Below are 26,606 nucleotides of genomic sequence, written 5' to 3'. Positions count from 1 at the left end.
CGCTTGCCCGAGACCCGGAAGTGACGGGCTGGGGGTTGCGGGGAGCGGGTGAACTGGTCGTCGGCCTGGGTCAGTTCGGGTCAGGACTGTTCTCTGGACGGCCATCGGCGCCCACAGGCACTCCCGCCACGCTTGGGTAAGGTTGCAAGCTGCAGGGAAAGCAGTGCGGGGGAGATCTGCGACCGAGATGCAACGCAGAGAGGCTCGGATCTGTGTGTGTCGGGGGGAGGGGGGTGGATGTTAACAATCGGGTCGGATCAAAGAGTGCAAATGCCGACGCTGGAAATCTGAAGTTAAGCCAGCAAATGCTGAGAGTACAGTACTCAGCTGACCAGGTAGCGTATGTGGGGAGAGAAACAATTCTCGTCTCTGCGTGACGACCCTTCTGGTCGGTGGTCGGTTGTCTTCCACAGACGTTGCCTGGGCTGCTGAATGTCTCCCGTACTTTGTGCACGGCTCAGAGAGCGAGGGAGGTTGGGATCGCAGAGAAGCAGGTAGATATCCTGTCCTTCGGTTTCCAGAGACATTTGATAAGGTGCCACATCAAAGGTGATTTCTAAAAAAATAAAAGCTTACTTGGAGGTGAAGGTAGTTTGGGTAGAAGAGTGGACATCCAAGGAGTAGGCATTAGTGGGACTGTTCAACTTAGCAGCAAATTATGTAAACGTTGAAGCCACGGTTGAGAGACTTATAGGTGGCGCTAAGATGGGCAGGCTACCTGTTTTGGAGAACACACAAGGATACCGAAATTGCGAACAGAGTGGGCAGAGGTATCGCAAATGCAATAATATAAGGGAAATATGACACTTCCATTATGGTAGGAAACATAAAAATGTGATTGCATAGGTTTGATGTATAAGAGATGTTTCCTGTTGTGAGAATATCTGAAGTTAGGTGTCTGTATAAGGCAGTTTTTATCCTTTCAAAAGCCAGTGAGAGCAGAGTCTTACAATACTTTAGAATCAGATAAATCCTGGATTGAGGTGGGGTGGGTTGTAAAGGGTTACTTTGCATAGAAATGGCCACAGAGTTGTGTTTAAAATCAGTCAGGCATGACATTGTGAAATAGTACAATTGGCCTGGAGGCCTAACTACTAATTTGTAAATTAGAGAGAAGGTGGATTAAATCATTGAGGGGTGGAGAGTTTGAATATTTGAGGATATGACTAGTAGGACAGATATATGAAAGGCAATTAATGTGTATTTTAAATGTTCAGAAGGCATACATTGCTCCCAGTCAGGAGGTTAGTCAGCAAGGTTCAAGCACAGAGAATAGAGGGTACATACTGACAGATTGAGAACTACATTAGTTATCATCTTGACGAATGGTGCAAAAGGTTTAAAGAGGCAAATATAATTCCCGCTCCTGCTTCCTTTGGTTTTATGTTATAAGTTAGGTTGTAAGATGCTTGGCTGCAGAAGATGCTAGAACTTATAGAGCATTACTGGCATGTGGCACAGCCAATGATTGTCAGAAAGTTGGGAGTGAACTTAAATGTCAGAATCTTATTGGTCTAATGTAGGGCTTAATCTGCATCCAATTACACATCAATGTTACTGACAGCCGGTGGCCAAGCAGGACAAGCCCTTTTTTTAAAGAAAGGGGCTTCCCTTTATCCACTATCAACGCTGCCCTCCATCACATCTCCCGTATTTCACGCATTTCTGCCCTCACCCCGTCCCCCCACCAGCCCACCAGGGATAGAGTCCCCCAGTCCTCACCTATCACCCTACCAGCCTACAGATCCAACGTCTAATCCTCCGTAACTTCTGCCACCTCCTACAGGATCCCACCACCAGACACATCTTCCACTCTCAGCTTTCTGCAGGGATCGCTCCCTACGCGACTCCCTTGTCCATTCATCCCCCCCATCCCGCCCCACCGACCTCCCTCCAGGCACTTATCCCTGCAAATGGAAGAAGTGCTACACCTGCCCCACACTTCTTCCCTCACCACCATCCTAGGCCCTAGACAGTCCTTTCAGGTGAGGCACCACTTCGCCTGCGAGTCAACTGGGGTGATATACTGTATCCGGTGCTCCCGATGTGGCCATTTATACATTGGGGAGACCCGCCACAGACTGGGAGACTGTTTCACCGAACACCGGCGCTCAGTCCTCCAGCAGTGACGGAATCTCCCTGTCACTTCAATTCCGCAGACCACTCCCACTCTGACATGTCTGTCCATGGCCTCCTCTACCATCAAGATGAGGCCACACGCAGGTCGATGGAGCAATACCTTATCTCCCGCCTAGGTAGCCTCCTTCCTGCCGGCATGAACATCCAAGTCACTGACCTTTGTTGATACCCCTGCCCCCCCCCCCCCCCTTACCCCATCCCTATCTACAATTTTTGTCTGGTTCTCTTTCTCTTTTTTCCCCCTCACTATAATCTCCCCCAGCCCTACCTTTCTTTCTCTTTTATTTCCCATAATTCTCCACCTTCCCCCTAGCCCATTTCCCTTCAGCCTATCACTTCCCAACTCTCTACTTCATCCCTCCCTCCACTTCTTATCCCCCCGACCATCCCATGTTACTTCACTCCTGATGAAGGGTTTCGGCCCGAAATGTCATCACTACCTCCTCCCATAGATGCTGTCTGGCCTGTTGAGTTCTGCCAGCATTTTGTGTTTCTTTTTATTTCCAGCATCTGCAGATTCACTTGTGAAGCCCTTGGAATTAATTGGTTGAGGTGCCAGGATTTGACTAAATGGGTAATGTAAGGATGTGCAGGAGTAATGAGTGTGCCCTCACTTTCCTCGTTTGCTGTTTTGCTCTAGCCTTCACCAGGTAGAGGGCTTGGAGTGCAGCGTCCATGTCTGTCCAGAGGTCAGCGAGTGAAGTGTGTGGGACACCCAGTAACGGCGGCCAGGCAAGCAACATTGAACTAACTGAACTGCTGGATGACAAGCCCAAGCAACAGGCTGGTGGGAACTCTGCAGCTGTAAGTGCCTTTGGCGTAAGTGTGGGCTGTCGTTGGGGCAACAGGGACAATGCCGTTAAATCCAACCATTTCTAGTTTATATTCTTAGTTTTTGGGTACGTCTGTTTGACGTTGCCGTGCAGCAAGCTTGAACTTGTTGATTTTAAATTATTTTCCCAAGGTTGATATTAGATTCCGTGCTGCTATGATCAACATTTGCAAGCAGAATGGATCCTCTTTGAGGTTAGTCGGCGTACAGCAGAGGCTAGTTCAGTGTGCATTCGGGCAGTGGGCTGTAATGCATCAGATAGGTAGCTCAGTGGTTAATCATTTTCATATTTTTCCCCTTTGTGGGTTAGAGAAAAAGTTCTATTTCTCTCCCTGTTATGAACTCTGACCCGATTCTCCCCCAGTATATGTACAGAAGAAATGTTAGTTGAGCAGCCAGGAATTTCAGAAGCAGGCATTGCTATTCAGCCTCAACATCGAGTTACAACCTAATAAAGAACATTGCAGTAGATGAGTTCAGTGTGTTACAGAGCTGTGCAGTTCCACTGGGATCAGTAAGGACTGCTGTGCTTTTGACCTCTCTGCCTTGAGAGTAATTTGAACCTACTGTGTGATCTGTGCCTCACAGTGTGTGTCAACTCAGACAGCCTGAGCTGTATTGGTGCAGTCCTCTCTGGTTGTCTGAGGTTTTCCACAGTTCTGCTATTGAGCATGATTAGCCCAATCTTGAGACCTGAGCACAAGTTTAGGGCTGAAACTCCAGTGCAGTTCTCAGAAATTGTGAGAGCAAAGTAATGCATCACTGGCTTCGCCTGCTCTGATGGTAGAAACAGAAACAATCACCTGTGTCAGTACCTCCAGCTGAACTCCGTCTTTTTGTGTGTTTCCCCCTAGCTGTCAGTCTGTGGTTTTGTATTATCATGTGCTCTTGTTTGTTTTCGTGCTCCTGCTCTACTCCGACCCCTGTATTACTGAGTGCTCCACCTCTCACCTGTTTTTCACTATTACCTGTTTGCTGCCACCTGTGTCTCATTGTGCTCCACCTATCATCTGCCTCTCTGTTTATTGCTCAGTGTATTTTAGTCCTATGTTTTCACCTGTTTGTTGCCAGTGAGTTTTCCTGAGCTATTCCAGCATTCGTATCTGAACTCTGTCCATCTGAATATCGACTCTGCCCATTACCCGATTCTGTTTTTTCGATTTACCTGGAACTTTTGATCTCTGCCTGAACTTTGATGCTGACTTTGTTGCCCCTCTGGATTTGCTACTCAGTAAATATCACAGTGTGCACAGTACTTGCTCTGTGATTGTGTCCCTGCTTCAGTGCCCTGACAGTACAATCTGGCCAGAATGGATCCAGCAGACCCCGGTCGTCAGAGAGCTGCCCTGGAACACCAAGGATGCCAGAACCAGCTGGAATCTGTGTTCAGGGCAGTGGAGTCATCTTCTGCTGATGTAACCAACCTTGGGGCCCAGACTCAGTCAGTCCAGCTATCCCCGAGTGCCCATCAACATTCCGCAACTACATCCTGCCCTGCCCTCTGTGTTCTCGCTTACTCCTCCCATCCAAGAGCCCCATCTGTGTCCTCCAGAAAAGTACTCAGGTGAGCCCGGTACCTGTTGTTCTTTTCTTTCACAGTGCACCCTCATTTTTGAATGACAACCACACAACATTTCCGACTGATTGAGCCAAGGTAGCCTACGTCATCGTGCGAGAGAGTGGGGAAGAGCCGTCTGGGATGCAGGCTCTACTTTCTGCATCAATTCTCAGTTATTTTCTGAGGAGATGAGAAAAGTGTTTGCTCCAAGCATGGGAGAGAGGCTGCCCGTGAAATGCTGCACGTGCACCAGGGGTGCAGACTGTGTCAGATTACTCCATAGAGTTCCTGACCCTAGCCACCTCCAGCGGCTGGTACTCGGAGGCACAGTACGACACCGTCTTGAACGGCCTCTCTGAAGACATCAACGATGAGCTGGTCACCCAGGACCTTCCTGCCACCTGGTGCATTTGGCCATCCGTATTGATGTTTGCCTTTAGCATCGCCACAGAGGGAGGGGCTCCAGAAGGTCTCTGGGGGCAATGAGTGAGTTCCAAGCTCCTCGTCAGTCCTGCCATTTGTCCACATCTATAACTGCCACTCCAGAGCCCAAGGCTATGCATGTTAACCGTACCCACCTGACACCGACTGAAAGACAAAGGAGAATCAGCACCCGTTCCTGTCTGTACTTTGGCCAACCAGGCCACTTCATCTCCACCCACCCAGTAAGAGCCAAGCGTTCACCAGTTGGACGAGGAGTACTGGTGAGTGCGACCCCTGTCCTACCCTCCTCAACACCATTCACTCTCATACCTGCTTTCCTGGAGTGGGGCGTCCAACGGCGAGCAGTCTCCGTCTTGGTCGATTCTGCTGCGGAAGGGTGTTTTACTGATTCTGGCTTGGCTGCCCAGTGGGGATTACCCATATCTGCTCTCCAGTCACCATTGATGGCCAATGCCTTGAATGGTCAGAGACTGGCTAACATCACCCATGTCACGGCCCCAGTGAGTCTCAGTTTATCTGGCAACCAACATGAACAGTTAACCCTTTATGTTATTGATTCTCAATCTCCCATTATCCTGGGCCATCCCTGGTTAGTCAGACACCACCCCACGTTGACTGGCTGAGTCACAAGATCGTAGAAGGACCTTTGCCCAGGCCTGGATCCTGTATCCTTGGGGTGATGAGAGAATCCGTCAGACTGTTTTGAGGTTCCTGTTCCCTCAGGATAGGGGGGCTTTTATTTATTTATTGAGATACAGCATGGACATTTGAGTCATGCTGTCCAGCGATCCCCCGACTTAATCCTAGCCTAATCACAGGACAATTTACAGCGACCCATTAACCTACCAACCGGTACGTCTTTGGACTGTGGGAGGGAACCAGAGCACTCAGAGGAAGCCCATTTGATCACGGGGGAATGTGCAAACTCCTTACAGACGGTGGCAGGAATTGAACCCAGGTTGCTGGTACTGTAAAGCGTGCTAATCTCTAGGCTACTGTGTTAACCCAAAGAAATCATCAGTCTGTGTTTGGGTCCCTGCTGATGAATGTGGAGATGATACTACCCAGGACATTCTTCTGAAGTCAAGGACAGTTGTTAGATGTTCATAACAAAGAAATGGAGAAAAACATTGCCAGCAAGTAACTGTAACCCATTCACTCCAATGAAGAGCTTGTGTTATGGTTGTTCTTTATACTGACAACTAGTTCAAGCTGGACAGCTAAGGGAATTGTCTCTGATAAGAACAGCCTAAGAGACAGTAAGTACTCTGCTATGACATCTCAGGCTCACAGGAAAAGAAATTACAGAAGTGCAAAACCAGCTTTGTTGCAAACTATTGAAAATCTCCAGGCAAGCAAGTGATAATACAAATGTTTAAGCAAGCATAAAGAAAGTAAAACTACAAGAAAACTAAGCTACTTTTGATTCTTAATTTAGACTCTAATCCAACATTCCCCACCCTCAGCAAAGTCCAGGGATTTGTGTTAGACTGGTTGCTGTCAGAAAAAGTCAAGGTCGAGTTGAATCTTTGTAGCCCTGTGGTTCACAGTGCCACGTGCTCATGGGCCAGGTTTGTGTAAAGAGTGTCACTCGGGAACTGTTAGAGGGCTGTGATATGCTGCATTGGTAACCAGCACTGGAAAGAATCAAGCTGGGGATGTAAGTTTGTCCAGGAAACTTGGATAGGTTCACTTAATAGATGTTACTGTGCCACTTGTCACTGACTGATACTACTCTTACTTCATAGGGAATGGAAGTTAAGACAGACCCTGGAACACAGAATGAGGAGGAAGAGGAAGAGGAGGTGCGAGTACTGACCCTCCCTCTTCAGGCTCATCATGCAATGGAGAAGATGGAGGAGTTTGTGTACAAGGTACTGTCTTGGTAACACGTTTAACAAATAGTAATGGGGTAGGCCACACAACCTTTTCCACTCAGCCTGCTGTGAGACTGTGCTGCCACTCCGAATTCCACTTTCCCATCTATTCCCCATTCCCTGTGATTTCCTTGGAGAATTCTTCTGATTTGCATCTGGAAGTCTTACTGATCTGAGCTTGGCTCAGTGGTTCAGTACAATTAAACCTTATCTTGCAGGGAATTCCAACAACTTGCCACCCACTCAGCTGTAAATCGCTCCAGACCAAGGGTTCCCAACCTGGGGTCAATGGACCCCTCGGCTAATAGAAGAGTTCCGTGGTGTTAAAAAGGACTTGGAACCCCTGCTCCAACCTCCCGGCATCCCTCTCAAAATCTTGTGGATGTTTGGTGAGATTGTGTCATCTTACTAAGACAATCTTATTAATCTTTTCCTCTGGAGAAATGGCTCTCAAAATAAGAATTGTGAATTATTCAGATATCGTTATGCCTCCATTGATTTCTCCTGCCTTGGGCTCAAAGCCAAATTGCACACAGCACTCTGCCAAAAACCCTTTTTCAAGTTTTTTTTTTTGTCATGGGCAGACATACCCAGGGTTTATCTGCCATAAAAATTGCAATTTTGTTTTTGCAGCAGCGGCACAGTACAGCACAACCATAAAATAGGTGAATTAACAAAATTTGCGCAAAACCCCAGGCAAGGAAGGTTAGGTTGCTGAGGTCACTTCTCAGAGCACTAGGATGTTACAGCGAGAGTTTCTCAGGGCACTGTCCTAGGTGCAACCATCTTCAGCTACTTCCTCAATGACCCCCCCCCCCCCCCCCACACCACATCGCCTGTTTCCATTGGCAACTCCTCAGCAAGTGAAGCAGACCATGCCTGAATCAAAGACCCAGATTAGTAACAATTAACATCGTTGCTACGAAAGTGCCAGGTAATGAACAGTTCCAATAAGGTGTCTAACCACCTTCTGTTGACAGACTATAGCTAAGTTCCCCACCATCTGCCTTCAGGAGGACCATAAACTCATCTGGGCCATCATCATCGTCACTATGTGCCATGTCATATCACGTAGGCGATCATAGTCTTCAATCTGAGAAGTTCTAATGAACTCTACAAAACTTTTGCCTGTCCATCCCTTGATGTAACTCATGAGCTGTCGACCGTGACTCTTTCTTCCATCAGTTTTTACTGTCACTGCAAGATACTCAAGCTTCTCTTTCCTCAGAACATGTCCCAGAAATTCCACGTGCTGTTTCCTGATTGAGCTCTCTTTTTATTCCAGCTTTTCGCAACACTTCCGCATCTTTCACTCTGTCCTTCCATGTATTTTCATCATTCTTATCAAAAACTATGTTTCTGCAGCTTTGAATCTTCCCTCATTTTGCTTTGCTACTGTCAAACATTTCAGTTCCATACATTAGAGTGGAATGAACATAGGACCGCAACAGCAAACACGAGGAAATCTGCAGATGCTGGAAATTCAAGCAACACACACGAAGTGCTGGTGGAACGCAGCAGGCCAGGCAGCATCTATAGGGAGAAGTGCTGTTGACGTTTCGGGCTGAGACCCTTCGTCAGGACTAACTGAAAGGAAAGATAGTAAGAGATTTGAAAGTATAAGGGGGAGGGGGAAATCTGAAATGATAGAAGACTGCCGGGGGTAGGGTGAAGCTAAGAGCTGGAAAGGTGATCAGAAAAAGGGATACAGAGCTGGAGAAGGGAAAGAAAGGATCATGGGACGGGAAGCCTCGGGAGAAAGAAAGGGGAGGGCAGCACCAGAGGGAGATGGAGAACAGGCAGAGAGAGAGAAAAAAGAAACTATGTATTTCAGTGATGGAGTAAGAAGGGGAGGAGGGGCATTAACCGAAGTTAGAGAAGTCAATGCTCATGCCATCAGTTTGGAGGCTACCCAGACGGTATATAAGGTGTTGTTCATCCAACCTGAGTTTGGCTTCATCTTGACAGTAGAGGAGGCCATGGATAGACATATCAGAATGGGAATGGGGCATGGAATTAAAATGTGTGGCCACTGGGAGATCCTGCTTTCTCTGGCGGACAGAGTGTAGGTGTTAAGCTAAACGATCTCCCAGTCTGCGTCGGGTGTATAAGCCCACTGGCTCTCACAGCTACCTGGACTATTCCTCTTCCCACCCTGTCTCTTGCAAAAATGCTATCCCCTTCTCACAATTCCGCCATCTCCGCCGCATCTGCTCTCAGGATGAGGCTTTTCATTCCAGGATAAAGGAATTGCTGTAGCGGTGTGCTACACGCAGCGCTGAAATAATGACACGGAGTTGGTGAGCTGCAGTTGCAAAAGAGATTTATTCAAACTTCGCAGCCTCGCTTTAAAGCCTTCCTGATCCCGCCCTCCCCGGGCGAGAATGCTGTAGGGGGCACGTATTCACAGTCCCGTCCCACACGCGGGCTTTTCCCCTTGCTGGTGAAGAAGGCTTGGTGCCCTTTTTGGGACCTGCCTCAATGCCGGCGCTCGCCGCTTTGTGAGCCGGTTCGAGCGCGTTGGGAAGTGGTTCGCCACATAACCCCCCCCCCCAGAACCAGCGATACACCCCTCAATGTCCAGAGTCTGGGTCGGACTCTGTTTGTGAGATCTGCCTCTGCGCCGCGGTGCCTGAATCTCGACCGGCTGCGCCGTCCACATGGGCCAGTTTGAGTCGGTCCACCATGAAAACCTCCTCTTCCCACCCCCCCCCCCCCAACGTCCAGCACGAACGTGTTGTTTCTGATCACCGTAAATGACCCCTCGTAAGGCCGCTGTAGCGGTGCCCGATGTCCGCCCCGTCGTACAAAAACTAACTTACAGTTCTGTAGGTCTTTGGGTACGCAGGTCGGGTGCCGCCCGTGCTGTGAAGTGGGTATGGGGGCCAGGTTACTGAGCCTCTCGCGTTGTCTGCCCAGGACTGCTGCGGGTTCTTCCTCTTGCCCCCTTGGGGCTGGTATGAACTCCCCTGGGACAACCAGGGGTGCACCATACACCAACTTGGCCGATGAGGTTTGAAGATCCTCTTTGGGTGCCGTGCGGATTCCGGGCAGGACCCAGGGGAGCTCGTCCACCCAGTTAGGCCCTTTGAGGCGGGCCATGAGAGCCGACTGTGGGTGGTAGGCAGTTGTGTGGTGTAGCTGTGTCCCCAAAAGGCTGGCTGTAGCTGACCACAGGCTGGAGGTGAACTGGGCGCCTCTGTCGGAGGTAATGTGGGCCGGTACACCAAAGCGAGATATCCAGGTGGCAATCAGTGCCGGGGCGCAAGATTCGGAGGTGGTGTCGGTGAGCGGGATCGCCTCTGGCCATCTTGTGAACCGGTCCACGATAGTCAGGAGGTGCCGCGCTCCTCGCGACACAGGTGGGCGGCGGGGGGCCACAATATCCACATGAATGTGGTCGAAACACCGGTGGGTAGCGTGTAACTGCTGCGGCAGAGCTTTGGTGTGCCGCTGCACCTTGGTTGTTTGGCAGTGCGTGCACGTTCTGGCCCATTCACTGACCTACTTGTGGAGTCCGTGCCAAACGAACCTGTTGGTTACCATCCGGATGGTTGTCCTGATGGAGGGGTGCGCTGAGTTTTGAATGGAGTTGAAAACGCGCCGCCGCCAGGCTGCCGGAACGACGGGGCAGGGTTGGCCGGTGGTGACGTCACAGGGTAGGGTCCTCTCACCTGGGCCTACGGGGAGGTCCTGGAGCTGCAAACCGGAGACTGCAGTCCTGTAACTTGAGGATCTCCTTGTCTGCCTGCTGCGCCTCCGCCAGCGCCTCGAAGTCTATCCCCGGATCAGGGCTTGGATGTTAGGGCGGGAGAGGGCGTCCGCCACGACATTGTCCTTTCCTGAGACATGTCGGACATCCGTTGTGTATTCGGAGTTGTAGGACAGATGTCGCTGCTGGCGGGTCGACCAGGGGTCGGATGCTTTCATGAACGCAAAGGTAAGCGGTTTGTGGTCCGTGAACGCAGTGAAGGGCCTACCTTCTAAGAAGTACCTGAAATGCCAGATTGCCAGGCAGAGCGCCAACAGTTCCTGGTCGAAAGCACTGTATTTGAGCTCAGGTGGCCGCAGGTGTTTGCTGAAAAACGCCAGGGGTTGCCAGCGACCCTCGATGAGTTGTTCCAGCACCCCACCGACTGCCGTGTTAGAGGCGTCCACTGTGAGGGCGGTAGGGACGTCCGTTCTGAGGTGCACTAGCATCGTGGCATTTGCCAAGGCTTCTTTGGTTTTAATGAAAGCGGCGGCGGACTCCTCATCCCGGGTAATGTCCTTGCTCTTACCCGACATCAGGGCATGATTCGGGCAGCTGAAGGGAGGAAGCGGTGGTAGAAGTTCACCATACCCATGAATTCCTGAAAGCCTTTGATTGTGTTGGGTCGGGGGAATTGGCGGACCGCGTCTACCTTGTTGGGCAGAGGGGTTGCCCCGTCTTTAGTAATCCTGTGGCTCAGGAAGTCAATGGTGTCGAGCCCGAACTGGCATTTGGCCGGATTGATTGTCGGGCCGTATTCACTCAGTCGGGCGTAGAGTTGATGGAGGTGGGACAGATGCTCCTGACGACTGCTGCTGGCTATGTGTATGTCATCCAAATAGAAGAAAGCGAAGTCCAGGTCGTGTCCCACCGTGTCCATTAACTGCTGAAACGCCTGTGTGGCATTCTTTAGGCCAAACGGCATGCGGAGGAACTCGAAAAGGCCGAAAGGGGTGATGAATGCCGTTTTGGGGACGTCGTCCGGATGCATCGGGATTTGATGGTATCCCTGGATGAGGTCTTCCTTGGAGAAGATCCGTGCACCGTGCAGGTTTGCTGCAAACTCCTGAACGTGTGGCACAGGGTAGCGGTCCAGTGTTGTAGCCTCGTTCAGCCTGCGGTAGTCACCGCATGGTCTCCAGCCCCCTGTTGCTTTGGGCACCATGTGCAGGGGAGAGGCCCACGGGCTGTTGGACCGCCGTATGATCCCCAATTCCTCCATCCTCTTGAACTCCTCCTTCGCCAGTCGGAGCTTGTCTGGGGGAAGCCTTCGAGCACGAGCGTGGAGGGGTGGTCCCTGGGTCGGGATGTGGTCTGGGTATGGCTGCCATGAACTGCGGTGCCAGAAACGATGGGAAATCCGCCAGGACTCTGGTGAAGTCGTTGGACAGCTTGATGGAGTCTAGGTGTGGGGCCAGCAACTGGGATTCACCCAGGGAGAACGTTTGAAAGGTCTTGGCGTGGACCAGTAGGCTGTGAGCCCACAAAAAATCCACTCCCAGGAGCGGTTGGGCTACGGCGGCCAGTGTGAAGTCCCACGTGAACCGGCTGGAGCCGAACTGTAGCCGCACCGTACGGTCCTTACTGTGCTGCCATTCGCGGCCCTCAGGGTGGGACCCGGTTCTCTGTTGCGGATGTCGTAACTTGTCGGAGGTAAGACACTGATCTCGGCTCCGTTGTCGACCAAAAAGCGGCGTCCCGACTGCTTGTCCCAGACATACAGGAGGCAGGAGGCTATCCCGATGGCCAGCTGCCGTAGCCATCAGTGGCGGCTGGCCCCGGCGTTTCCCGGGAACTTGCAGGGTGGACTACAGTGGCGGGCTTCTGCGCCCCACCGCTGGTGGTAGAAGGACCATTGTTCATTGGTCTCCTCACCCCAGCCGTCCGCCCAGGCCGCCACCTTCTGGGGGTTGCTGAAATCCGCGTCGGACAGCAGCAGGCGTATGTCCTCAGGCAGATGCTCTAGGAACGCCTGTTCAAACATGAGGCAGGGCTTGTGACCTCTGGCCAGGGACAGCATCTCATTCATCAAAGCTGATGGTGGCCTGTCCCCCAAACCATCCAGGTGCAGTAAGCGGTCAGCTCGCTCGTGCCGTGAGAGTCCGAAAGTCCTTATGAGCAGGGCTTTGAATTCTATTTATGCCGTCCGCTGGGGGCAATTGTATGAACTCCTCAACCTGGGCGGCTGTCTGCTGGTTGAAGGAGCTCACCACGCGGTAGTAACGTGTGACATCCGAGGTTATCTGCCGAATGCGGAATTGGGCTTCTGCTTGCTGGAACCATAGGTGAGGTCGAAGCGTCCAGAAGCTTGGCAGTTGAACAGCGTTCATCTCCGGTACAAATATCGTTTGGGCCGTCGGGGTCACCAATTGTAGTGGTGTGCTACACGCAGCGCTGAAATAACGACACGGAGTCGGTGAGCTGCAGTTGCAAAAGAGTTTTATTCAAACTTCGCAGCCTCACTTTTAAGCCTTCCTGATCCCGCCCTCCCCGGGATGGAATATTGTAGCAGACTGATGAAGCAGACTTTGGCGCCCTCTTTGGGACCGGCCTCAATGCCGGCGCTCGCCGCTTTGTGAGCCGGTTCGAGTGCGCTGGGAAGTGGGTCGCCACAATGTCTTCATGTTTTAAACAAAGGGGCTTCCCTTCCTCCACCATCAACTTTGCTCTCAAACGCATTTCTCCCATTTCCCGCACATCTGCCCTCACCCCATCCGCCCGCCACCCCACTCGGGAGAGGGTTCCCCTTGTCTTCACCTACCACCCCACCAGCCTCCAGGTCCAATGTATAATTCTCCGTAACTTCTGCCACCTCCAACTGGATCCCACTACCAAACACATTTTTCCCTCCCCCCCCCCCTTCTGCTTTCTGTGGGGATTGCTCCCTATGCTACTACTCCCTTGTCCATTCGTCCCCCCCATACCTTACCACCGATCTCTCTCCCGGCACTTATCCTTGTAAATGGAACAACTGCTACACCTGCCCTTACACATCTTCCCTCACCACCATTCAGGGCCCCAGACAGTCCTTCCAGGTCAAGCGACACTTCACCTGTGAATCGGCTGAACGCCTACGCTCTGTCTGCCCGAGGAAGCAGGATCTCCCAGTGCCCACGCATTTTCATTCCACGTCCCATTCCCATTTTGATATGTCTATCCATGGCCTCTACCGTAAAGATGAAGCCACACTCAGGTTGGAGGAACAACACCTTATATTCTGTCTGGGTAGCCTCCAACCTGATGGCATGAACATTGATTTCTCTAACTTCCGTTAATGTCCCTCCTCCCCTTCTTACCCCATCCCTTATTCATTTATCCCCCTCCCTCTCTCTTTTTTTCTCTCTCTGCCCCTCTCACAATCACTCCTTGCCTGTCCTCCATCTCCTTCTGGTGCTCCCCTCCCCCTCTCCCCAGGGATTCCCGTCCCATGATCCTTTCCCTTCTCCAGCTCTGTATCCCTTTTGCCAATCACCTTTCCAGCTCTTAGCTTCATCCCACCCCCTCTTGTCTTCTCCTATCATTTCGGATTTCCCCCTCCCCCTCCTACTTTCAAGTCTCTTACTATCTTTCCTTTCAGTTAGTCCTGACGAAGAGTCTCGGCCCGAAACGTCGACAGTGCTTCTTCCTATAGATGCTACCTGGCCTGCTGTGTTCCACTAGCATTTTGTGTGTGTTGGTAGGACCACAACAGTCTGAGTTTCGTACAGTCTGAGATTGTTCTGTAGTACCTTGCTCAAAAGTACAAAATGCTCAGCTGGCAGTCCTATAAACACTGCAGCTATGAGAGCAGATCGATGGTGGCAGGAAACCCCACACCTGACATTGTACCATTTACGAGGCCCAGGATAGGAGTGAGGTGGAATGATCCCTCCCCCGGAGAGTGCAAATCCAAAAAGATTCCACATCATTGCAGAAAAAGGCACCCTGAACATCTATTTCTACAACCACAGTACAATCTGGCCCAACTACACAAGGCACTGCTCGGGAATTCCAATAGCTGCTCGCGTGACCTCTGTCACCAGCTCCAAAAAGAACAATAGGACACTGCCAGCAGGCACACAAGATGACTGTCACACACTACCCTTGTCTGGGAGTAAGTCACCGGTTCTTCATTGTAGCTGGGTCCAAATCCATCAGCTCCTCCAATCCCAACAGCACTGTGAGGTGCATTCCCAGTAAGAACTACAGAGATTCAAGAAGTCGCCTTGATCTGCCCAAAGGATGGACAATAAATGTTGGTCTTTGAGAGGCATTCATGTCCTATGCTCAGTTGTCATAGCGATTTCTCTTGAGTGGAACATTTTGCTATTTTGCTGTGGCACCCCTCTGCTAAAATTTAAGCATTATATCTCCTCCTTCACCAAGACCCTGAGCTATTCGCACAACGCTTTACAGTCCCGGCGACCCGGGTTCATTTCTGCTGCTGTCTGTAAGGACTTTGTACGCTTTCCCCGTTTCCTCCCATAATCCAAAGATATGTTGGCTGGTAGGTTAATTGGTCATTGTAAATTGTCCCACGGTTAGGCTAGGGTTTAATTGGGGGTTGCTGGGCTACGTGGCTCGAATGGCCAGAAGGGCCAGTTCTGCACTGTGTCTCAACAAATAAATAAAGATGTATGACTTTGTTCCTACCCTATGTCCTCAGTCACTGAAAATCTTATGTGGTCTTAACATCTCAGCCTCCACCATCCATTCATTCTGGGATAGCCAAACCTGCCAACTAAATTTTAGCACTTTTTATCCCCATCCCTGACAATTTCTAACACAATGCATTGAGCAGAAAACAAACTGCTGGAGGAACTCAGTGGATCTGGCAGGATCTGGAACCAGAATGGAAGGTCAAGACTCTTCATCTGGACCTGCAGAGTTCCAACAGTTTCTGTCCTTTTTGCTTCAGATCCCAGCATCTGCAGTCTCTTCCTGAATCCAGAATCATTGTCCACAGGGTGAGATTTGCTTGCCATAATGCAAGGATTACAAATCCATCCCCAGGCTGTGATTTGTTTCTACTGTGGAAGGCATTCTGAGATAAAAAGGAAGCATTGTGTGTTTCAGGTTTGGGAGGGCCGTTGGCGAGTGATCCCTTATGACGTGCTTCCTGACTGGCTGAAGGACAATGACTATCTCCTTTATGGACACAGGCCACCAATGCCCTCTTTTCGAGCTTGCTTCAAGAGCATCTTTAGAATTCACACAGAGACCGGTAACATCTGGACGCATCTGTTGGGTAAGGGAAAGGATGAATTTGTAAATCTAACTTGCAGCTGTTTAATTGCTAAGTGGCCACATTGTAAAGTACAGAAACAGCTTTTATCTTTGACTAATTGTAAGAAGATGTAAATAGTTGTTCTGTAATGAGATTATGGTAGCATTCTACAGCATGGAAATAGGCTTTAGTCCATTTGTCGATGCTAACCAAGACCTCTGACCGATCCGGTACTATTTGCCTTGCATCTGGCCCACATCCCTTGAAGCCTTTTCTGTCCACGTACCTCTAAGTGTCATAAACATTGTAAATGTATCTGCCGCTGCAGTTTCCTCTCTTGACTCCTCCCATATACCCTCCACCCTCTGAGTGAATGTCTCCCCTCAGATTCCTTTCAAATCATCCTCTCTCACCTTAAATTTGTGCCCTCTAGATTTAGATTCTCCTACCATGGGGAAAAAATGACTGCAGCCAATAACCTTATTTATACCCCTCATAATTTTATATACCGTAAATTCCGGACTATAAGCCGCTACTTTTTTCCCACGTTTCGAACACTGCGGCAACACTGCGGCCTATACTACGGTGCGGCTAATGCATGTTTTTTTTCATGCCGCCAAAAACATTTTGCCTCGTAACAATAGACCAATAAAATTGATGAGTAGTTCACAGAGGTCCAATGAAATTGTACGATAAATCAAGCGCACTTTCACAATTAAATTATTGTAAATCAGTCATTCGTACTCACCCTCATCAACATGGAAAACACTCGAAGAAAAGCATATGATGCAGCTTTTAAGTTAAAGGCGATCAATCTGGCAGTTGAAGAAGGAAATCGAGCTGCTGCACATAATCTTGGCATAAATGAATCGATGTTGAGACGGTGGAGACGCCAGCGTGAAGAACTGAGTCAATGCAAAAAGACGACAAAAGCTTTCAGAGGTAATCATAGCAGATGGCCCGAACTTGAAAACTTTCTTGAAGACTGGGTTAACACACAGAGAGCAGGCGGCCGCGGTGTTTCCACCGTGCAGATCAGACTGAAGGCTAAAGCAATCGCCACCAAAATGAAAATCGAAGATTTTAGAGGTGGGCCATCGTGGTGTTTTAGATTTATGAGACGAAAAGGCCTGTCCGTCAGGGTACGTACAACTCTGTGTCAGCAGCTCCCTCCCGACCACGAGGAAAAGCTTGCTAACTTCCGCACATTCACTCAAACAAAGATAGCGGAGAATTCCATCGGGCCAGATGATATCATAAATATGGATGAAGTACCTTTGACGTTTGACCTGCCTCTCACTCGGACTGTTAATAAAAAAGGTGACTCGTCCATCACACTGAAAACAAGTGGCCATGAGAGAACACATTTTACTTGTGTTCTGAGCTGCACAGCATCCGGACTAAAGCTTCCACCGATGGTGATTTTTTAAGCGGCTGACAATGAAAGTTCAATGAAAGCTGCCATCAAGAGTACAAACTCAATTCCAGCTGTGATTCCTGGGGGCACCACGAAGTATTTGCAGCCACTGGACATCAGCGTGAACCGGGCATTTAAAGTGGCGCTGCGCTTTGAGTGGGAGGCTTGGATGACGAGCGGCGAGAAATCCTTTACCAAAACAGGACGCATGCGAAGAGCATCTTTAACTCAAGTCTGCCAGTGGATCCTAAATGCGTGGAGCCGTGTCACAACATCCACCATCACCAACGGGTTTCGAAAGGCTGGACTGCTGCGTGATGAAGAGGACCGCGTGCGCTCAAGTGAGAGCGACAACGAAGAGACTGAAGTGAGTGACGAGATCGGACACTGAAGAAGAGGACTTTGATGGTTTTAGTGCGCAGGAGGAAGATGAAGAAGGCGATCAATAACTTTTCCTGGTAGGCTGCAGTATATATTTTTTACCAGTCGTTAGGAGATATTGGAATGTTGTTCGTGCACTGTTCAGTAAAAAAGTATACGCAACGTAATTTGTGTGTTACCGATACTTATGTATATTTAAAAGTAGCTGTGTTACAGGCACTGTTTGAAAAAAAGCATTTGCAATATATATTTGTTTATGTTACTGTACGGATTTAATTAAAAGTTAAAAAATCCTCACGTGTAATATCTTTCTGTGTAAATATCTCATTACAACGTGGGACATCTGCGGCTTAAAATCCGGTGCGGCTTGTACAAGTACAAAATTGATTTTCTTTCTAAAATTAGAGCGTGTGGCTTTTAATCAGGTGCGCTCTGTAGTCCGGAATCTACGGTACCTCAATAAGGTCACCCCTCAGCCTCCGATGCTTTGTGGGGGGGTGAGTCCCGGCCTCTCGTAATAAACGAAGCCTTCCAATCCCAGTAATATTCCTGTGAATCTTGCCTGTTTAATCACATCTTTCTACTAGCTTGGCAACCAGGGCTACTCGCAATACTTTTAAGCTGCGATTTATCCAGTTTTAAGTTCAAAGTAAATTTATTATCAAAGTACATACACAACGCTGAGAATGTAGAGGTCAGAATGCATGGCCTGGGGAGGGAGAAGAATGGTGGGAGGAAAGGGAGACTTTTATCCAGTTCAATAGACAACATCAGGCTTGCAGTGAGTTCGTGCAACCGGCCAGCTGTATTATGCACAAGAAACATCCTTGCTGAGAGAACTGTAACAGTTTTAAAAAAAATAATTTAGTGTCTGATGTATATACTAGCCAACAAATCAGTAACTAAAGCTCTTTCGCAGGTTTTGTCTTTTTCTTGGGCCTGGGAATCCTGACTCTCCTGAGGCCCAATATGTACTTCATGGCCCCCCTGCAGGAGAAGGTGGTCTTCGGAATGTTCTTCCTGGGAGCTGTCCTCTGCCTCAGCTTCTCCTGGCTCTTCCACACGGTGTACTGCCATTCTGAGAAAGTCTCCAGAACGTTCTCCAAGTGAGTAGTGGGGACCCGGACCCTGCGAGCAGGAACTGGTAAATTAGTATTGAGGTACACTCTGACTCTCGTATCAGAGAGGGGGATATAGGTGTGTCTGGTGGGGGATATAGGTGTGTCTGGTGGAGGAATACACCATTGTGATGAGGATTGGGTGCACAGATGCCAAACACAAGGGTAAGAAGGTGAATGGAGCTACCAGTGGTAATGAGTCAGTGTCAGGGCCTCCAGCCCCCTGTCCACTGCGATCATTAAACACCCATTTCAGTATCCCGTGTTTTTCACCAGGCTTTCCCATTAGCTCCCTCCAAGGTTGTATCCTTTAACTGAATAGTAGGTACCAATTCATCTACCAATCCTTGTATCTTCTGGGGTGGAAAACTGGAGCACCTGGGGGGAAACCTGCATAGTCAGAGTTCCCAAACACCAGAAGTCAGAATTGAAGCCAAGTTGCTGGAGCAGTGATTCAGCAGCTCAACAAGTAGGGTGGGATTAGTGATTGCTGACCTGGGAGCTGTGTTTGAATCACAATGAATCTCTGCAATACATTACCAGTGCAACTAGTCCTGATCCAGCCCGGATATGTTCTATTCAGTGTGAAATATCAATGTTCTCCACTGTCTGATATGTCTTTCATTTTGCTGCATGTGCTCACTGATGATTGATATCTAGTCCGTCATCTCAGTTTTAAAATTTTCTTCCCTGATTTCCAGTCCTTCTGGACCAACCCCTCCCTCTCACTGAACGATCTCCATTCACGCAATCTGAGTTCTTTATGCTTTTCCGGCAAACACTATTTTAATCACACCCGTACTGGCACTTGTACTCCCAAGACCTAGGTTCTGGAATTTAATTTCTAGATCTTAATGATCCTCATTCAACTTTCCTAAAAACACACGCCTTTGACTGGACCTGCTAATCATGCATATTCATGTAATGGGCCGTGGGATGTTATATATTTAATACATTACGTAATGAAAGTTAGTGTAATGTCTGCTCTTGTCGTGCAAACACATACATGTGTGAGCTAGCACATGTGTGAGCTAGCACATGGTTCATCTTTATGTGTTTCTCTTTGTTCCCAGATTGGACTATTCAGGAATCGCCTTGCTCATTATGGGCAGCTTCGTGCCCTGGCTGTATTATTCATTCTACTGCTCCCCCCAGCCCCGGCTCATCTACCTCGGGATTGTTTGCGCTCTAGGGATATCAGCCATTATCGTTGCTCAGTGGGACCGATTTGCAACACCTAGGCACCGGCTTACAAGAGCAGGTGAGGGCATTATGATGGAGGAGAGAAACAGTACTTGGGCTATTTCAGCTATTGATCTTTACCAGTTCAGGATTTTGTATTCTGAGGACAAGGTGGAATTTTTTGCCACCGTTTTCCCTCCAGCCACTCAGTCTGACTTTGTTCTCCCATCCAATTCAGCTGGACATCAGATACATTAGAGACATGAGAGACTGCAGGCGCTGAAACCCTGGAGGAACTCAGTGAGTCAGGCAGCATCTATGGAGGGAAATAGATATCAATGTCTTTCTGTGAGACCTATCGTCTGGACTGAAAGATAGAGGGGAGATGGTCAGTATGTAAGGGTGAAAGGAGGGGATGGATCAAGAGGTAGCAGCCTGGAGTGAGGTGGAGGTGATGGGGTAGGGAGAGTGGCAGTAACATCAGAACCGGGGGTGGGGGGAGGTGGAGGTGACAAAGGGTTGAAAATGATGGAATCTAATTGGAGTGTGGAACAGAGTGGAGGGCAGGGCAGAATAGTGGGGGAGGGGATCTTGATTAGGGAAGGAGTAATTCACTAAAAGCTGGAGACTATTTGTCAGCTTCGTAATTTATGCCACAATTTCACCAATTGGCAAGGTTCCATATGTATTCAAAGAATGTGTGTCTTTGGCATTGTACACTGTCACTGTATGTTGTGTGCAGAATCTGACTTCATCATGGTGTGTCCACACACATCACATACACCACTGTATAGAGTAGGCAAATATCGAGTGTGTGGAATGTACAAAAGAGTCAAAGAGGTGCTTCAGCCCATCTAGACAATGCTGAACTGTTATCCTGCCTAGTCCCAACGATCCACACCTGAACCATAGCTCTCTATACCCTTCCCAACTATGTAGTTATCCTAATTTCTGTTAAATGTTGAAACTGAACCCGTAACTACAACGTCCTCTGACAGCTGGTGACAAACTTGTACCACTCTCTAAGTGAAGAAATCCCCCCCTCCAGGTTCCTTTAAAAATTTCATCTTTCACTCTTTAGCTCTAGTGTCACCCAAGCTCAGTGGGAAGAAGTCTGCTTTCACCCTTCCCTATAACTCCAGGTCCTCAAATCCTGGAAAATTTTACAATCTTTTAAAAATTTCTCTGTATTCTCTCATCGTATCAGTATCTCTCCTGTCGGTAGGTAACCAGAACTGTACACGATACTCCAAATTAGGGTTCACCAACATCTTACACAACTTCAGTGAGACATCCAACTCCTGGACTCAATACGGTTATTTATGAAAAACAACTTGTCAAAACCTCTCTTTACAATCCCTGTCTACCTATTCTGTATTTTTTTCTTCCAGATCTCTCTGATCTACCACACTCCTCAGAGCCCTACCATTTACTGTGTATGTCCTACCCTGGTTTGTGCAACAACTCACACATGACTGTGTTAAATTCCATCTGCCATTTTCAGCTAATTTTTCCAGCTGATACAAATCCCCACCTGCAAGCTTGATAGTCTTTCACTGTGTCCCCAATCTTGGTGTCATCCACAGATTTGCTGATCCAGCTTATCATATTATCATACAGATCATTGATATAGATTACAAACAACAATGGACACAGCACTGAGCCCTGTGGCACAGACCTCCAGTTAAAGATTCAACCATCTACCATCACTTTCTGGCTTCTCCCACTTAATCCAATGTCAAATCTGGTTTACTACCTGCTCCCACATGCTAAGTGACTGAACTTTCTTGTCCAGTCTTGGGACTTTGTCAAAGGCCTTGCTGTAGTATATAGTATAAAATTTAAGGTTTATATCTTACAATGAAAGTTCATAGATATTTGCAGACATATCTACCCCTTCAAGCATCTTGGCTATTCATCAAGATCATTTACGTCAGTGCCATTTTCCAGCACTATCTCCATACCACTTGTTTCTTGAAATTAATTCATCTCCATTTTAAATTCACACGACTCAGAGTTCACAGGATCTCAACAGTTTACTAAAGACACTTCACATCTCAGTCTTAAATGGCCTTATTCTCAAATTGTGCTTGTGGTCCTCTCTGCATTTGCCTGAGAAACTCTTGTAAAAAAATTTTGTAAGTTTTGATGAGATCTTCTTTTATTCTTGTAGACCATAGAGAATACATTCTCCCCCACTCTTGGAAACAGTCCAGTGAATCTTTGCTAACTCCTGTCTTTTGTGGGTATCGAGACCAAAACTTACACAATACTTCATGTATAGGACCTTTTACTCCCTTACCAGCTCTGCTAAATATGTGCTGCACTATAGGACTAGCCTTGCATAAAGGCTTTCTTACCCTCCTCTTCCCTCATCCCACCCTCCTCTTCCCTCATCCCACCCTCATGACTTCCAAGCACTTCAGTCTGGTTCCCCACCACCTTCCCTTTATTCCTTGGTCCACTGTCTTCTCCTATCAGCTTTCTTATTCAGTTCTTTACCTCTTTCACCTGTCAGTTCCCAGCTTCCCACATCAGCCCTCCCCATCTACCCTCCTCCCTCCTCAGCTGGCCATGCCTATCACTTGCCAGCTTGTACTCTTCCCCTCCCTCCATTTTCTTATTCTGGCTTCTGCCCCCTTGGACCAACCTGTAAAGGATCTGTTTATTCCCACGCATTGCCTTCTGCCCAGTTACCAACTCCCTATCCACCGTATAATGTATATCAAACAAAATATTGGTCATTGTACTTACTGATCCTCAGCCAAGTTAGTATTCATTCTGCTGTTTCATTTCTTGAGGCCCATTCGTGCTTGCAGCACTTGCGTTATCAAAAGCCTTTTGTCAGTGTACTTAAAGTCAATTGTGTGATCTTGTTCAGCTATCTCTACTACCTCATCAAAAAAGAAGGAATTGTTAATCAAATTCAGTTTTAACAAATGCAAGCAGGCTGTCTTCCTTTAGTCCAAATTCAGCCAGGTAGTTTTTATATTCCCGTGGATTATTACTTCTGAATCACCGAAGTCAGGGTAAGTATCCTCTGGTACTGCTTCAAGCCAGTGGTAACGTGTGTGGTCCAGAGTGCTCGTTATTATTATTGATGCATAACTTACACCATAGTGGTCCAGAGTGCTCGTTATTATTATTGATGCATAACTTACACCATAGTGGTCCAGAGTGCTCGTTATTATTATTGATGCATAACTTACACCATATGTAGACTTCATTATTCAAAATATGCATAATTTGTGACTGAGGCAGTCAGTGTACGTACAGTGTGAAGAGTGTTGTAAAATATGTGTAATTGATGTGTTGCAGAGTGTACAGTCCATGTTGGTGTATTTGGCCATGTTCTCATGAGTATGTGTACATTGTGCTTTGCATTTATTCTTCCATTAATTTCCACAGGGGTGTTTCTCGGTCTAGGCCTGAGTGGTATAGTACCCACTCTACATTTTACCATCGCTGAAGGCTTTGTAAAAGCAACAACTGTTGGACAGATGGGCTGGTTTTACCTGATGGCGGCTATGTACATCACTGGGGCTGGGTTGTATGCAGCTCGCATTCCAGAACGCTTCTTCCCCGGAAAATGTGATATCTGGGTAATGTACAGCTAAATTCCTAAAAGACTTTCCCACTGTAAGTGGTCCCAACCTGTATCAGATTCCAGAGGGGCTGAGTTCTTCCAGTCACAAGCGCCCCAGATTGTCACTCTATTTTCTGTAGCTGATACTGGTTCTGTGTTGGTGCAATTGGTAGAGCCACTGTCTCAGAGATCCAGTGATCTGCTTTCAGTCCTCACTTCCAGTGCATGTCTCCCAGTTCCTCTGGTTTCCTGCCACATCACGCTGACACCCCAATTTAAACTTTCCCAGTTCAGGAAAGCTAAAGTCCTGATCTCAAAACAGGCCAGGAATCAAGTGCTATGATAATGAGCACAAAATGCAGGAAGAACTCAGCAATTATGGGGAAAAAATAAACGGAGTTGATGTTTTGAGCCAAGTCTGGTAAGGAAGGGGGCAGATGCCAGAATAAAGTGGGGGAGGGGGGGGTGTACAGGCTGGCAGGTGAGAGGGGATGGTTGGTAGTGGAGAGGGGAAGGGGCAAAAGGCTGAAAGCTCATAGGAGAGGACAGTGAACCAAGGAATAAAAGGAAGTTAGTGGCAAACCAGATGGAGGTGATGGGAGGGAAGGAGAAGGGTAGAGAGAGCCTCCAGTAAGTCTGGTTGTCATGGTTCAGCTTGAGAGACACTTCACCAAGCCACCTAAAGCTCTGTATGTTATAAGTAAACAGATTCATTTTAGCTATCAATCAACTTGCCTCAACCAGAACAGTGTAGGTACTAGACACACTTGAACACAAAATGTAGCAATATGAACCTATGCAGGTGACTTTCCAAGATGTGTCATCAAATAGAAGCCACTTCTGATCTTTCTGGTTGTCTTAAAGTCTCCAGTGACATTACTGACCAGGGGACCTCCCTCAGTATCCTGACCATGATTTGTTCTTCAAATCTAAAAACAAAGCCTGATTTTAATTACATTGCAATTTTAATGACCGTAGAGTGCCCAAATTGGCCACCACGTTTCCTGTAGTACCTGACTTCAGAAAGATTTCCTCGGCCGTGAATGGCCTTTGGACATCCTGTGAAGCACAATGTAAATGTAACTTGTTTGAATCAGTTAATGTAGAGCAGTAAGTACGTCTGCTTGTCTTTCCTTCCCCCATTGAGGTTGTGCATCACTAACCAGCACTTTTAATTGTCTTTGCTCAGTTCCAGTCGCACCAGTTGTTCCACGTGCTGGTGGTGATTGCAGCCTTTGTTCACTTCCACGGAGTTTCCAACCTGCAGGAATTCCGATATGGGCTCGAAGGAGGGTGCACAGATGACTCGCTGCTCTGAACCCCAGGACTGTTGCACAAAATTCTTAATGACGAGACCTAAAGTGCATTGAATATTCTCTTTCTTCGGTTCCTTTTACAAAACAAATTGTCGCTCGCCTAGCCTCCCCCCTCCAAGAAAAAACAATTTTTTAAAGGACAGCTTCTTTTTTTCAGTGAACTGTGTGAAGGCAAGGCAGAATCAGGCTGGGTGAATGTTAGTGAGATTGTTAGTCCCTGCCAGACCTCTAGTCTCAGTAACTTTGTTTGGAAATGCCCCAATAAGAAGGCAACACTAAGGACAATGGTCTAACAGCTGGAGAATAAACTTGGCTGGTGGTGGTCTCATTAGCCTATTGGAAACCCTTGCAGTTGGAGCAGAAATGAACCTCGACAGTACTACAACAAAGCAACATCTCAAATTCAAACGTCACTCTTCACGTAAAAATACAATCCCCAGCTTCACGGGAACACAATCATACTAAATTTGACACTAAGCCACACAGGGTGGTAAATAACTAAAAGGTAGATTTTAAAAGCAGTTAAATGGAAGGGCAGGCACCAGTGCTGGAGAGCCTATTCCTGTGGGGCTCCACAGCCCAGAGCAGAGGAGCACGGGTTTCAGAGGGATTTGGGGCTGGAGGAGATTACAGAGTTGCAGATGGGAGGAGAGGAGAGAGGCCAAGGGAAGTTTAAAGAAAGTGAGAAGACTGAAATCGCGTTGCGCCTATCCAGATGCCCATCTGAATCAGACCATTTGAGGATGTTGTAAGAATTTTGATGATGTTGTTTATGGAATGTAGAAGTAAGGATGCCAGGGACGTCGTGAAGCACCATGTTTTGTCAGTTGACAGGCGGGTTGTGTTGGGGGAGAGAGGAGTGTACGCCACAAGGTTGGAGCCAGGCAGTATTTCTGAAGAGGTGGATTAAGTATGTGGGGATGTCATACTTGGAGTCAAAATGACACTAAAACTGTACAGTCTCAGGCAAGTGCAATAGAGAACTAGAAGTGATGGCTCGTGAGCTGAGTATGTGGAAGCGGCTGGGTGTACTGGCTTCAATTGTCCCAATGCGCGTTTTGAGGGGAATTTCTGCACATTCGGTGTAAGAGATCGATAAACTGCCTGATAATTTGGAGATGTTGAAAGAAAGCTGATGGCGAGGTGAGCTGGATTGTCCGTGTTTTGTAGATGTGTAATGTAAGTGAACCTCTCCTTTAGAGGATGCAAGGGAGATAACATTACATGGGTGAGAAGAGAAGTTACTTTGAACAATGCTTTAGCTATGCCTGGGTGACATGGGTGATAGGAATGGAGCAAGGAGACTATGCTCAGTGGCTTTGGATGAAGATGGTGTGGTCAGCCTAGTCAGGGGAAGCCATAACTGGATTGGGAGGTGAGGGGAGAGAGGGATTACACTTGTCCATTCACATAAGATACACTCTGGGTTTGCTTCATGTCTGGAGAATGCTAGTACTGTATATTGAGCACGTTCAGATTCCTTTCTCTGTGATCTACTGAGCTGCTCCTCTTCAGCAGCTGAAATCTGTTGGTAAGCACTGTGACTGAGTGTGGGGCGGGAATAAAACTAGCAGAGCAATAGTGCTGATGAAAGGGCACTTTATAGCAGGTGATGTAGGTAGTGCACAGTATTTATTTAAAGGGGGCTTTAAGATTGCTTATAGATATGTATATTTCTTCACAGGCATTGTAAATTAATTTTTAGGGGGGGAGAGTAACAATGTACAGAATTTATGTAGCAGTACTTGATCTGACATTGATGATGTAATCTACCCTGCAATAAAAAAGATTGGACTAGG

At 48.0% G+C, this 26,606-nt stretch overlaps 1 protein-coding gene across 2 annotated transcripts; it reads left to right on the top strand.

The window, feature by feature from the left end:
- LOC132395781 (adiponectin receptor protein 1-like) lies at positions 1-26,606 on the top strand. Of its 2 annotated transcripts, none has more exons than XM_059972819.1 (8): positions 1-136; positions 2,780-2,943; positions 6,722-6,847; positions 15,657-15,828; positions 18,525-18,711; positions 19,797-19,984; positions 23,314-23,507; positions 24,681-26,606. In XM_059972819.1, the coding sequence occupies exons 2-8, from the start codon at positions 2,815-2,817 to the stop codon at positions 24,807-24,809; spliced, it is 1,125 nt and encodes a 374-aa protein (XP_059828802.1). In that variant the 5' UTR covers positions 1-136; positions 2,780-2,814; the 3' UTR covers positions 24,810-26,606. The 2 variants fall into 2 exon arrangements, with proteins under 2 accessions (XP_059828802.1, XP_059828801.1); XM_059972818.1 differs by having other exon boundaries at positions 2,780-2,958.

Source organism: Hypanus sabinus, chromosome 6, assembly GCF_030144855.1.
Source record: "Hypanus sabinus isolate sHypSab1 chromosome 6, sHypSab1.hap1, whole genome shotgun sequence".
NCBI classification, from domain to species: Eukaryota; Metazoa; Chordata; class Chondrichthyes; order Myliobatiformes; family Dasyatidae; genus Hypanus; species Hypanus sabinus.
Note: the sequence above shows the minus strand (reverse complement) of the source record. Positions and strands in the feature narration are given on the sequence as shown.

Bases quoted from the DNA above. Each gene is read 5' to 3' on its own strand.
- LOC132395781 (XM_059972818.1), top strand. From the start codon at position 2,815: ATGTCTGTCCAGAGGTCAGCGAGTGAAGTGTGTGGGACACCCAGTAAC. The intron at 6,848-15,656 runs GTACTGTCTTGG...TGTGTGTTTCAG, and splicing joins TGGAGGAGTTTGTGTACAAG to GTTTGGGAGGGCCGTTGGCG. The intron at 18,712-19,796 runs GTGAGTAGTGGG...CTTTGTTCCCAG, and splicing joins GTCTCCAGAACGTTCTCCAA to ATTGGACTATTCAGGAATCG.